Genomic DNA, 14,357 nt, shown 5'->3' with positions numbered 1-14,357 from the left:
TGGCTTACTGTAATATAGTGAATTAAGAAGTGCTCTGAGCCAAAACAAGCTTGAGGGAAAAAAATGGAGCTGGAGGAATCAGACTCCCTGACTTCAGACTATACTACAAAGCTACAGTAATCAAGACAATATGGTACTGGCACAAAAACAGAAATATAGATCAATGGAACAGGATAGAAAGCGCAGAGGTTAACCCACGCACCTATGGTCAACTAATCTATGACAAAGGAGGCAAGAATATACAATGGAGAAAAGACAGTCTCTTCAGTAAGTGGTGCTGGGAAAACTGGACAGCTACATGTAAAAGAATGAAATTAGAACATTCCCTAACACCATACACAAAAATAAACTCAAAATGGATTAAAGACCTAAATGTAAGGCCAGACACTATAAAACTCTTAGAGGAAAACATAGGAAGAATACTCTTTGACATAAATCACAGCAAGATCTTTTTTGACCCACCTCCTAGAGTAATGGCAATAAAAACAAAAATAAACAAATGGGGCCTAATGAAACTTAAAAGCTTTTGCACAACAAAGGAAACTATAAACAAGATGAAAAGACAACCCTCAAACTGGCAGAAAATATTTGCAAATGAATCAACAGACAAAGGATTAATCTCCAAATTATATAAACAGCACATGCAGCTCAATATTAAAAAAACAAACAACCCAATCAAAAAATGGGCAGAAGACCTAAATAGATATCTCCCCAAAGAAGACCTACAGATGGCCAAGAGGCACATGAAAAGCTGCTCAACGTCACTAATTATTAAAGAAATGCAAATCAAAACTACAATGAGGTATCAGCTCACACCAGTTAGAATGGGCATCATCAGAAAATCTACAAACAACAAATGCTGGAGAGGGTGTGGAGAAAAGGGAACACTCTTACACTGTTGGTGGGAATGTAAATTGATACAGTCACTATGGAGACCAGTATGGAGGTTCCTTAAAAAACTGAACATAGAATTACCATACAACCCAGCAATCCCACTACTGGGCATATACCCAGAGAAAACCATAATTCAAAAAGACACATTCACCCCAATGTTCATTGCAGCACTATTTACAATAGCCAGGTCATGGAAGCAACCTAAATGCCCAACGACAGACGAATGGATAAAGAAGATGTGGTACATATATACAATGTAATATTAGCCATAAAAAGGAACGAAACTGGGTCATTTGTAGAGACGTGGATGGACCTAGAGACTGAAATACAGAGTGAAGTAAGTCAGAAAGAGAAAAACAAATATTATATATTAATGCATATATGTGGAATCTAGTAAAATGGTACAGGTGAACTGGTTTGCAAGGCAGAAATAGAGACACAGATGTAGAGAACAAACGTATGGACACTAAGGGGAGAAAGCGGGGCAGAGGAGGGTGGTGGTGGTGTGATGAATTGGGAGATTGGGATTGACATGTATATACTAATATGTATAAAATAGATAACTAATAAGAACCTGCTGTATAAATAACATAAAATTCAAAAAAAAAAAGAAGTGATCTGGTGACAGTGCCAGAAGGAAGCCAGGGTAAAAAGAGTCTGGTAATTAATGTGTGAAATTCAGAGACCCCATGAGATGCTGCTGTCCTGCTGCCTTTTCTCTCTCCCTCTGTTTCTCTCTCTGTTTCTTCAAAAGAAGAAAGAAAAACATGGAGCAGTGCCTCCAAATTTCAGCCAAACTATTCATCAAGCCAAAGAATAATACATGCAACATGTACTTCAAACAGATTCCAATAAAAAAACTACTAAAATATTAATTCCACCAAAATGAGAGAGGGTATTAAATAGAGAAAGTGTGCACATCCATGTTCACTGCAGCATTTCTCACGAAAGCCAAGAGGCAGAAGCAAACTAACTGCATTGGCAGATGTATGGATAAAGATCATGTGGTACATACATATAATTGTATATTATTCAGCTTTAAAAGGAAGAAAATCTTGTCATTTGCTACAGCATGGGTGAACCTTGAAGACCATATGCTGAGTGAAATAAGCCAGTCACAAAAAGACACATACTGCATGATTCTACTTACATGAGGGGTCTAAAGTAGTCAAACTCTTAGAGATGGAAAAGAGAATGATGGTTGCCAGGAACCAGCGGGGAGAGAGAATTGGAATTTTTGTTCAATGGGTATAAAGTTTCAGTTTTGCAAGATGAAAAAGTTCTAGTGCTCTGTTGTAAAACAACAACGTGCATATATTTAACACCACTGCACTGGACACTAAAAAATTGTTAAGCTGGTAAATTTTATGTTATGTGTTTTTTTAACCACAATAAAATTAATTAAGCCTACTCATTGAGAAAGAAAACACATTACTTAATTAAAATGTATTAGTATAAGCTTACCATTAAAAAAGAGAGAGAAAGATGTAGGCTACAGAAAACCAGACATACAACACAGGAGAAAGACAACGAGAGATCCTTTCTGCCTCAACTGTCATCCATGAACCGACAGAATCAGCATCATACTTACCAGATAGAAAACCAAGCTCACAGGTCCCATCCTTGACATCCTTACTCAGTCTGCCTATTAACAGGATGCCCAGGTGACTCCACAGCACTTGGTTTATTTATTTATTTATTTATTTATTTATTTTAATTTATTTATTTATTTATTTATTTTTGGGTGTGTTGGGTCTTCGTTTCTGCGTGAGGGCTCTCTCCAGTTGCGGCGAGTGGGGGCCACTCTTCATCGCGGTGCGCGGGCCTCTCACGATCGCGGCCTCTCCCGTTGCGGTGCACAGGCTCCAGACGCGCAGGCTCCAGACGCGCAGGCTCAGCAGCCGTGGCTCACGGGCCCAGCCGCTCCGCGGCACGTGGGATCCTCCCAGACCAGTGCTCGAACCCGCGTCCCCCGCATTGGCAGGCGGACTCTCAACCACTGCACCACCAGGGAAGCCCCTGGTTTATTTATTTTTAAAATTTTTACTGGAGTATAGTTGATTTATAATGTTATGTTAGTTTCAGGTGTACAGCAAAGTGATTTAGTTATACATATATGTATATCCACTCTTCTTTTCTTTTTTAGATTGTTTTCCCATATAGGCCATGACAGAGTATTGAGCAGAGTTCCCTGTGCTGTACAGTATCCACAGCACTTTAAAGCACTGCCCAGATGGTGGTGGAGGGACATCCTGGGAGGGTGGCTCTGCTCCAGATGTAGAAGATTCCAGTCCAGGTGGGAGCACATCAGAAGGGCCCAGGAGGTTATCTCCAAAAAGGAAAAATTGATAGAATGCCCAAAGTATCCTCACTTCTCTAAAAAATCATACAAATAGAAGAAACATCAAAGTTCAATTAGTGAGAGCTACAGAGGAAAGAATCAGACAAAAACAAAGGCAATTATTAACTCAGGGAGAACAAGAGGTTGTGCAGAAAGTGAGAAGTAGTAGAGTTTACACATGAGTGTATTAGTCACGCAAAAGAAAAAGCTGAATGAACTAAAGACGATCACTACATAAATAAACTGGGAAAGTGAAGGAATGGGAAGCGTGAAAGAAAGCAATGACTATTAACTATTGCATCAGCCACTGTGTGATGTGACAGACAGTGGCTGCGACAGAAAAATCAAGCAACAGTTCTAACAAGGCATTTTGTTTAGAGACTTGGAAGTAAAAGCCAAAAGAATCAGCTAAAAAAATATAGAAAGTGGTCGCCTCTGGGAAGACAGAATTGAGGAGAATCAGAGAGGACTACAATAATAGTCTATTTCATATGAAATCTTGCACAGATATTTGACTCCTTAATTTATAGGCAATTGTGCCTTTGATTAAAATAACCACACAAAAAATGAATGAGTATGAAAGTTTATGCTTAATGACAACTGAGTACAACAAATGGCACTTGAGAGTTGACTAAAATGCAAGAATACTCGAATGGAAACATGCAGGCACAAGTGTGTGAATGACATCAACCCTGAAAAAAACATGAAAGAATACGTCAGTATACACCTATCTGGATAAATAGATGCATGAATGAATTCTCTATCCCTGTTACCTTACTGGGCATCCTGTGAACCCGGCAGGGAGGGAACAGTACCTGACTAGAGCCCCTCATTACCCTCTTGCTTCCAGGCAGGTCCTGCTGCAGAAAGCGCTCCTGTCAGCTGCTTCGAGTCTGTGGGAGGTGCCCCCTAGTACACTCTGCCAGCAGTGCTTTACCCGGGTGGGGCTAAGGTTGTCCTGACCAAGAAGAGCACCACTCACCTGTGTGCCCCAAGACCAGAAGTCAGGAAGGACTGAGGATCAGATGGAGAAATCTCACCTCCCCATCTGCCCTGCAGAAATCAGTCTGAACTGATGGAGGGAGATGCTGATGCTTGATTGATTCCTCTGCCTTCTGGGTTCCTTTACTCTCTCACCTCAGCCCAAGGGTTCCCAGCAGTCACATAACCCTAGAAGCAGACTGACCCCCATTCCTCATAATCAGGAAACCCCAAAGCCCTGTCCCTGTCCCCCTCCCATGATATCACCCTTCAGCTCTGCTTCATCACATGAGGGTTACAACTGTTCAGGGGAGATTCCCCGCCCAGCGTCAGCCCGTGAACACTGGCCCCAGGTGTATTTTCTCCCAGCCCTTTATGCTTTGCTGTGAATCTGTCAGTCACTGGGAACTGGAGGGGAGAGAGAGGTGGAGAATTTTTAGTGCCGCGTCAAGGCAGTGAGATAGACCCCTCCTTCTCCCCAGAATCTTACTCGCTGTCCCTTCCCAGACACGTGAAATAAAACACAGACCAGACGTGTACATTTAAAGAGCAATCAAAACTTTTAATATGAAATTATATAGATATTGCAGACATGAAGTAATGCATATACAAGTGTGACAGGGTGTGAAGGGAACCTCAAGTTTCCAGAAAGCTGCTATTAGTCATTTTGGGAGAAGCCACAGTGAGGAAACTTACTGATAAAGCTTATTCGTAATAATTGAATTATTATCCATGTATTCTATTATAACATAAAAAAACAAAAATAGAGTTAGTAATTAGTGTAGTGCAGCTGCACCCACCTCACATATATGAACGCTTTTAATCGTCCCCACCACAACTGGAAATAAACACTGTTTTTCTCATTTCATAGATGAAGAAACTGAGGCATCAAGAGGGAAAAGTGCTATATTGTAAATAAACTCCACCTCAAAAAATAATAATAATAAATTTTTTTAAATAAAAATAATTTTAAAATAATAAAATAAATAACAGAACACACACAAAAGGGAAAGTGCTAGTAAGACCAGAAGAGGGAGCTGAATTCAGGCCTCTGGCAGCAGATTCTAAGCTTCCACAGTGGAATTGATGGACGCAGGGTCTGACAACAAGGACTGAAATCCTGGTTGTGTGAGGCCATTATGGTCACTTGGCTCCACCTGGCATTGATCCAGGTCTTGTAGGCTAACAGCTTTGGGGAAAAGGAAAAACCAATAAATAAATGACCAGTTGGCTGCAGAATATTGCTCTTTATTCCCTCAGAGATTCTCCTTCAGTTGCTCCAAAGTCAGGTTCTGTCCTTCTCTGAGGGAAGAAAACACCCCTCCTATTTTGCCCCCATTTTGCCCAGCCCTTGCTGGACTCCTCCCCTGACTCCCCGACATCATCACCTGTCCCTGCTTCCACCACCTTCCACGACAGGGACAAAGGTTGGCAGGACGAAAGGACAAGATCCAGGAGTGGAAACCCAAAGCCCTCCCGCCTTAAGCCCGGACCCATCCCCGACACAGTGCGAGGCTCTGTCACAGACGGGTCCCGACTCCGCGTTCCTCCAGGCCTGGGAGTGGACACACACACAACTCCTTCCTCTCCTCCGTTCTCGGGCCTCCTCACCTGCACAAGCACCTGTTCCACTGCCCGGCTCCACCTCAGGCCCTGACCTCCACCTGCAGCGCAACCTCCTGCCCGCCCCCAGCCCTGAGCCAGCAGCTCCTAACGGGAAAGCCCATCGGGAAGCCCAGGTGACAGCAGCCCCGTCTAGAAAAACTGGGCTGCCACAGGCCCTGCCCCTGACCTGACCCTGGAGCACCCCTGGCTTGCAGACGCCTGGCCTTGCCGCGACCCTCACTCCCCGCCCAGGCTCTCAGGGTGCACTTGGCCTTCCCTGTTCCTTCCAGGTCCACCGGCTCCTGGAATCCCAGCTCTACCCCAAGTGCTGCTGCTAGGCTGAGGCTGCACAGTCCCTCCTGCCCTGTTCCAGGCAGGGATTCAACCAGGCCGCCCTCCCTTGCTGTAGGGATCTGCTGCTCAATGTGGATGGGGGGGGACACCCCCAGCCCGAGGCTGTACCTGGCCCCCTCTGCACCCTGGGACTGCCACTGCCACCCTCCACCTCCCACAGGCAGCGCCCCGTTTGAATTCCTCTTTCATTTAATATGCACTGCAAGGTCAGTATTGGAGGAAACCCTATTGAGCTTTGCCATCTGAAGTCATAAACATTTGTATTGGACATCAAAAATTTAAAAAGTAATTTTGAGAAATTAGCACATGATCTTCACACTGTTTTCCCAGCAAATGCCCCAGTGACATACAAGACAACCGTTTCTGTCTCAACGGAACCAGAACTCATGTTCCCTGGGGGTGGGGTGGGTGGGGAGGGGTCAGGGGTGCCCCAGGTGAAAGCAGGAGCAACTACAGAGCTGCCTGGTCCCCTGCTCTGGGTGCTGCATGGACAGAGCCTCTTGCTACGGGGCAGGGTGACTAACCATCCCTGTATGCCCAGGCTGAAGGCCAAATGATAAGGGAATTGGGCTCGTGGATGAGAAACCACGTCCCCAAGCACGCCAGTGACACAAAGAGGTGGCATCAACAGAAGGAGCTGAGTCTCTGCACACGCCACCTTTTCACTGTTCCACGCTCTGCCTTTGCTCTTTGCCAAACACAAAGCTCTGCTGCTCTTTTCCTCTCCCCTCAAGCAACCTGATGATGGGGAAATCAATGTGACCATCCCCTTCTCCAAATCTACAGGGCAGTGACCACCATGAGCAAGGGAACTGGCTCAGGGAGGGCAGGGTGAGGCCACAGAACACAGACCCAGTGCCCTCCTCTAAAGAGCCCTTGGACTGTGTCCCGAGGGGCTGGACAGGAAAGAACCTGGAGGTGAGATAAAATCAGTGACCCCAGTTGTCCAAGGATTGGCTGTTCTCCTCTCCCCAAATGGTCAAGGGGTATCTGCTCACTACTCCCCTATATTATGGGCAAGGAAATTCCAGCAAGCATGGGGGCACGTGATGGGACCTTGAGAAGGATGCAGGCTGAGGGTGACCCAGAGGAAACGAAACTCAGCAGACAGTTCATGGAGGAGGACGTGGAGAGGTTGCAAAACATCTCTAGGTGGGGCCTCACAAGCGCGCATCACAGGCAGGCCTCTGGCACCATCCACCGAACCCTAGTCTGAGCCTTATGATTCTTTTACTTGGATTCTTTTTTTTTTTTCTGTATAAAACTAAATTTATTTAAACTGAAGTTTTATATTTATCTTTTCTTTTTAAAAAATTTTACTGGAGTATGGCTGCTCTATAATGTTGCGTTAGTTTCTACTGTACAGCAAAGTGAATCAGCTATACATATACATATATCCCCCCTTTTTTGGATTTCCATCCCATTTAGGTCACCACAGAGCCTTAAGTAGAATTCCTTGAGCTATACAGTAGCTCCTTGGATTCTTAATGATGGCTGAAAAACTGGGGAGAGAAATGCAGATAGGAAGTGATAAGCCCATGCCTGGCCTCAGAATTCCTCCTCAGTTTTTAACCCCTCCCCACAAGCTCACAGACACTTTACTGCAGGTTCCCTCTGAATCAATCCATGATCACCTAGACCCTCCCAACCAGCACATGACCCAACATATCACCCCTAGATGAGGCCTGACGAGCTGAGAGTAGACAGAAGAAGATGAGAACAGAGCAGAGAGCTGAAACCCTCACTGCGCCCAGTCTCACCCAGAGCAAAGAGAGGCACCTGCTGGACACTAAGGGCCCCAGCCTGGCCCTGGCCTTGGGCAGGGCCAAGGGGTTAGAACAGACGTGGCTCCCATTCCCTTCACAAATACCCCAGTGTCCAGCTCCTGGAACAGAGGCTTGTCATCCTCTCATATATGTGCAGAGGGACACGAGGGGGACCCTACATCCCAGGCAGAGCCCCTCCCATCCCCACCCCCTGCCCAGATATCTCACCTGGGCTCCCCACAGCTGATGCTGTCTTCTTCTTCTTCTTCGTGCAGCAAAGGACACAAAGCCCGATGATAAAAACAAGAGCAAAGTCAGCAACACCCAGGATGGTCCGCCACTGACTCTGATGCACCAGGGTCTCTCCTGAGAAAGGGCCTTATTACATATAACCCAGGCACCCCAGAGCCACAGGTCTGCTCTCCTCTCCCTGATCCTGGCCTCTGACCCTCCCAGGGTCACAACCCCCTCCAGGCTCACCCCAGGCTCACCAGAGGGCACAGGGTGTGCACTGTGATTCCCGCCGTGTTCCACGTGGCACTTGACATGCTGTTCCTCTCCTTGGGGAACCCTTATGCTCACCCAGGTCCGGTAGGTCCCGTTCCCATCAGGCAGGACACCCTTGACTGCTAGGCGTCCCGCCTCATGGGTTCCTCATCCCAAAACCAGGCCGCTGAGATATTCCGGGGAAAGAAGCTGAAAGCCCAGCATGTGAGGTTGACTGTGCCCTCCGAGTCCTGGCTGCGGGTCACGTTCACGGCTGGGGGCCCTGAGGGAGAAAGCACAGAGCCAGTGAGGCCCGGGGACAAGCCCTGCTCCCTCTAAGGAAGACGGAGAGAACAGGGCTGCTGCTGCCCACTCTCCACCTCTGGCTGAGCCCTCGCCCACCCCAGACCTGCTCCAAGTCTGTTCTGCACCCTGGGGCCCAGTTCCTTTAGCCGGGCAGGAGGAGGGGCTGTGACGGGGCCTCACTCTCTTGGATCCACGTGTTGATGCTGAGGAGCGGGCCGTGCGGGGTGAGCTCCTGGGGACCAGCAGGGAACTTTCTGGAACAGGCAGGCTGGGAGCCAGGGGGGCCCACTCCAGTCTAGGGCCTTCCTCTCCTGATTGACACTCACCTTCCCTGGTACAGTTTCTGTCAGAGGGCCCACTGCTCCCCTGGATGATTGTCACCGGGGCGGTTCATTCCCCTCCCCACCTGCCCATCTTTCTACAGTGGATTTAACAGAACAGCAAATTGCAGGACACCACGCCAACAGAGCATATATGCACCCAGAGGACAGGGAGGGTCTCCGTGTGCAGAGTCACGGCGTGGAGGCTCTAGGGGTCTGGGGGAGAGGAAGGGCCCTAGTCCAGGAGCAGTACCTGTTCTCTCCCTGAAGCTTGTCCAGGATTCCAGATAGCCCCGCAGTCTTCCACAAAGCTCTCCCTGCACGTGGGCCCGGTAATACTTGCTTTGAAAGCCATCTGTGTCCCCAGACTTCTCCATTTCCATGGCCCAGTTCCGAGCCAAGGACTGGGGCACTGTACAACCCTGGGTCTCTGGGTGACAGGAGAGGAGGAGCTCCCCATCATAGCAGAGAAACCTGAAGCCCCAGGCGTGGTTGTCTTCTTGGATTTCACAGCCCACCATCTCCTGGAGGGAATTCACACCTGCACCCGACCCCACCCCAGCAGTGACTCCTCCAGTCCCCATGTCCTTCTGTCCTCCCACCCAAGTGAGAAACTCCAGCCAGAGGGCTCCCTCCCTGCTCCCCTCCATGTCTTCCCAGTGCTGCTGAGTCATGGCCACCCCCCTGCTGAACTCACAGACACCTGTCCTCTGGCCCCTGCCCCCAAATCCAGTGAAACACCTCATAGCACTCTCAGCCTCTCCCCACTCTCACCTCCTTTCTCCTCCTGCAGGGACAGGATTTCTGCTAGAAGCTTTCTGAGGTCCTTCCAGGTCTCTGTCAAGTCCTTGGACTCTGTGTCCCACGTCTCAGCTCCCAGCTCTTCTGCCCACAGTCTCCGGGGCTCTACCCTGCCTGTCTCATGGTCATAGTGCAGGAAGGCCTGGCCATCCAAGTGTCCCCCAGCGAAAAAGCTGGACTGCACAGATCCATCCCGGGACAGCACCGTGAGGTTGTAATGAAGACTGTGTGATCCTGGGGAAGGGGGAACTGCAGATGAAACAGCTTTCCAGAAACAAGTGCACATCAAATGTTTACCAGACAAGTTCTGCTGTCCTGACCTGCTCCAGGACTGAGGATGCAGAACATGCACGTGTACAAGGGACCACAATGAGAATTTTTCCAACACAGGGGGAAAAAGAAAAAGAGCAGTGAAGGAGAGGGGAATTGAGGAGTGGAGGGAGTGGTGGAGATGGGCAAACATTCAGGACAAGTGCCAGGACAGGGAGGCACCAGCTCCCTAAGGGTCCAGGCAGGAGGTCAAGGGGAGAGGCTGGCCTGCAGGGGGCAAGGGAGAAGCAGGAAGACCAGGGTGAGGGGAGGTGGAGTCAGAGGGGAGGGAGGGGCAGTGTCAGCCCAGGATCAGAGGCATCCCTGCTCAGAGGCCGGTCAGGTGAGATGGAGAGCAAGGGCTGCTGCCCGTGGGGCAGGTTCATCATGGACGAGGTGGGCTCAAGGGAGGGTGAGGCACGAGGCAGAGGGGCCTGAGGGGCTGGGCTGTGGCCCTAAGAGAGTGGAAGGTGGGCCAGTACCCCTGGTGGAGGTGAAGCAGTGGGTCTGGGCCCAGAGTGCAAGAGGCATGGTGAGGCCCCAGGTGGGGAGGTGGCTGGACCTGCCAGTGTCCCCTGGGAGAGGTGGGTGTTGGGGGCCTGAGTCAGTGCCATGTGCCCCAGGGCCATGGAGAATTAGAAGGAGCGGTGGCAAGAGAAAATAGAACTGGAAAGCCAAGGTGCACATTGGGAGGGACCTGCACAGTGGGAGTGGTTTGGGGCAGGTCACACCTCCACAGAGGGTGTGGGTCAGGCAGCCAGCACAGGAGGGCGGGGCTGGGGGAAGACCCCCTGTAGGGAAAGGCCAACTCACCAAGTGGCATCAACAAGGATTTTGGATACATGGTTGAGGTAGTGAGAGCCCACTGGGGTCAGTGAACCTAAGAGAGGGTGATGAAGGCCAAGGAGGTGGGCAATTGGACCAAGGGTAGTATTCCTATTGGGGAGGGAGGAAGGGCAAGGGGCTGCAGAGGAGACAGTGGTGAGGGCCTGGATTGGGGGGCAGGGGATGAGCATGCCTCAGGGGTGACTCAGGGGGACCTTGGGTTCGGGTGAAGACAGGAGAGGAGGGGGGCTCTGGTTGAGGGAGGGTGAGGATGGTGTGGTGATTCCTGGGAGGAAGCTTGTGATTGATGAGAACGTGGTGAGGGCCCAAGGCACTCGGGCAAGGAGTGGGAGCTGGGCAAGGTGCCATGGGGGTAGGTGCAGAGGGACCAGGGCAAGTGGAGTCCAGCAGCTGAGGCCTGGAGAGTGGAGGTCTCAAGAGGGTGAGGTTTAGGATGCAGGAGTGGGGAAGAGGCAGTGCTGGGTGAAACGCCCACACTGAACGAGGGCCAAGAGCAGGTGCCTGCACTGGGGCGGAGCTAGGAGGATGGGTTCCAAGACCAGGGGAGAGGTCCTCCCACAGGGGCTGTGCACTGTGCTCAAGGCCCAGTTATCATTAGCAGCACAGCTCCCCCTGGTGATAAAATAGGGTAGTGATGAGGGAGGGAAGTCCCCCTGGGCAAAAGTCATCCGCAGAAATGTAAGGTTAGTGAAAGCTGGGGGGAGGTAGGAGCCATGCAGGTGTCTGATCCTTGCAGGTAAAGACCCATGAGGGGGGAGTCTGCTGGTGGTCCAGTGGTTAGGATTCGGTGCTTTCACTGTGAAGGCTCAGGTTCAATCCATGGTCGGGGAACTAAGATCCTGCAAGCCGCAGGGTTGGGGCGTGGCCAAAATAAAAAATAAAATAAAATAAATGTTTTTAAAAAGCCATGAGAGGAGGAGAGGGCCCGGTGGTGGGAAAGGCGATGAGGGTGAGGATGCCGTAGGAAGGGATCAGAGAACCACAGAGGGGAGGGGACAGCAGGGAGGGGGAGGACAAATCCTGAGGGGGTACAAGTGATGGCAGGGGAGGAGGCAAGGAGAGAATCAGGGGTGGGAACATGGGCATAGCAGAAAATTAGAGTAAACATTGGCAGGGGAGGAGGGAGGTGCGGAGTGGAGACCACAGAAATCACAGGAAGAATCCCTTGGTTCCAAAGCTGTCACACTCTAACTTCTGTCAGTGAAAATAATCAATAAACAATCTATAATAAGAATAGAGAGTTTTATTTGAGCCAAATTAAGGACTAGTCCAGAAGCCAGCTTCCCAGATAACTCTGAGAAACTGCTCTGGAGAAGCAGGGTTTTCAGCACACTTGTGGGGTTTTTTTGTTGTCGCCGTGCCAAAATCTTAGTTCCAAAATCTTAGTTCCGGGACCAGAGATGGAATCTGGGCCCAAGGCTGCGAAAGTGCCGAGTCCTAACCACTGGACCGACAGGGAATTCCCCTTTAGCGCAGTTGTATATCTTGTCAGAACAAAGAACATTAAGCAAGTCAGGGCTACATTTCTCCTAGGTTTAAAAACAAACAACCAAAAACAGACCAGCACGTACACGTACACGTACAGCACATACAGTATGGCCTTGGCACCCGGGAAGGGAGTCTTATCATCAAAGGTGAACCAGCGTTGGAGTCCCAGGAAGAGGGGCATTTAGTCTTTATTTTTAACATGGACATTCTTTACTTCTGGTCAATGTGCCCTTTCCTTTAATAATTAAAGCAGATGTACAATGTATGTCTGACAGGCCACAAAGAGGCAATTTACTTAGCGCAAAATTCAACTCACTTCATGTATAAGCCAGAATGACTTCCCTGTATCTGAACATGTGAAAACATATTTTGTCGCTTCTCTCAGTGAAAGTCAGGATCGGCCACGGTGCCCACAGCAGTAGGAAGTGTGGTTCAGTCCCCTTGGGCCCTTCCTAGAGCTCCTGGTCACTAGAAAGAGACCCCCAACTCCAAGGACTGAGGCCCTTGAGCGCTGCCTGCCTGGAAGCTCCCCGATTCCCGAGGCCAGGAACGGGAAGAGGGCAGAGCTGAGAACAGGAGGAGAGGACAGCGCTCAGGGGCCTAAGAGGGAGCCCAACACACCGGTGGGAAGTGGCCGCCTGAGCGTCGGACCTCCAAGAGCCCTTGATCGCCTCTGACGGGAGCAACCCGGGCTTGGGGGCAGGCTTCCCACCCACGGGAGTCAGAGGACGGGAATGTGTGAGGAAGAGGAAAGCAGGGAGGGCGGGTGCAGCAGTGGGAGCAGAGGGTGGGAGTTGGAAAGAGACTGAAAAGCGGGAACGTGCCGTGGTGGCCACAGGCCCCGAGCAGCTCCCGGCCCCTCCCCGACCTCACCCCGCCCCCCACTCCCCACCCCGCTGCACCGCCAGTGAGACGGTCCCCGCGACGCTCACCGAATCCCACCCGGACCCTGAAACCGCCCCAGGCTCCCGGCTGAGGACCTCAATGAACGCCACTCACCAGCGGCGGTAGCCGGGAGCACAGAAAGGGCAGCGCCGGCTAGAAACGGCAGGACAAGGAGCAGCGCCATGGCCCAGACCTTGTCAACCTCCCAGAGGCTCCGGGACAGCAGCCGAGCGGGCGGCGCTGAGCCGGGCGGCGGCGGCGCACTGGCAACGGAGACGGCCCGCACGGAGATTTAAAAATTTGGCCCCGCCCCCTTCCCGTCCCGGTCCCTGTCCTCCCTCCCCCGAGCGGGGACCGCCATCCGGCCGCCTCCGCTGCCTAGAAAAGCCTGGAGGCTAGAAAAGCCTTAGGATCCCCAGGAAGGTGAGACGGAGGGTGAGTGCAGACAAATGCCGAAGGGACAGGCTCTGAGCAGCAGAGAGTTAGGGCGCCCCCGCCCTCGCCAGAAGCGCCCAGATCACCGCCTCCCTCCCCTGCAAAGAAGACTCCCCGCCCACGGCAGGGAAGGTCTCACAAGGCTGCTTCAGAGACACCCCACGTTTCCGGCCTTTCGGGGCTTCTTCCTTCAGGCACAACTTCTCTCCAATAACCCCTCCCTCCACCTTGCACAGCAGAGGTACTGGCAACAGTCCGCTGAGACCAGATTTGCAGATTTCAGCAGCTCTGCTTCTCAGAAGCCACTTCCCCAGATGAAGGACTCAAGAGTTCAAACTCTTCTAGATGTTTCCACCATTATAATCTCCTTCTCCTCCCACTGACTCCAAGAGCGAGCCACGTCTCTTTTCCTGTGGCCTCAGCCTATAGGTATCCACACTCTCCCAAGGCAGCCTCTTGATTCAGGCCCAATGAGGTGGTTCCCCGTGATCTACCCCAACACCAACCTCTCCAGACTCCCTTTCCAACCTGCCTCAGGAC

At 50.7% G+C, this 14,357-nt stretch overlaps 1 protein-coding gene across 1 annotated transcript; it reads right to left on the bottom strand.

Annotated features, from left to right (window-relative positions):
* Positions 1–4,509: 4,509 nt before the first annotated feature.
* LOC103000765 (MHC class I polypeptide-related sequence B-like) lies at positions 4,510–13,629 on the bottom strand. Its single transcript, XM_057554330.1, is given in 7 exon segments — positions 4,510–5,405; positions 8,170–8,307; positions 8,433–8,564; positions 8,567–8,710; positions 9,307–9,594; positions 9,828–10,088; positions 13,497–13,629. Coding segments are annotated over 7 exon segments (1,158 nt in total). The 5' UTR covers positions 13,567–13,629; the 3' UTR covers positions 4,510–5,280.
* Positions 13,630–14,357: the final 728 nt, after the last annotated feature.

The sequence above is a fragment of the Balaenoptera acutorostrata genome, chromosome 10 (assembly GCF_949987535.1).
Source record: "Balaenoptera acutorostrata chromosome 10, mBalAcu1.1, whole genome shotgun sequence".
Lineage (NCBI taxonomy): Eukaryota > Metazoa > Chordata > Mammalia > Artiodactyla > Balaenopteridae > Balaenoptera > Balaenoptera acutorostrata.
The sequence above is the reverse complement of the archived record's forward strand: the minus strand, read 5'-3'. Positions and strand labels throughout refer to the sequence as shown.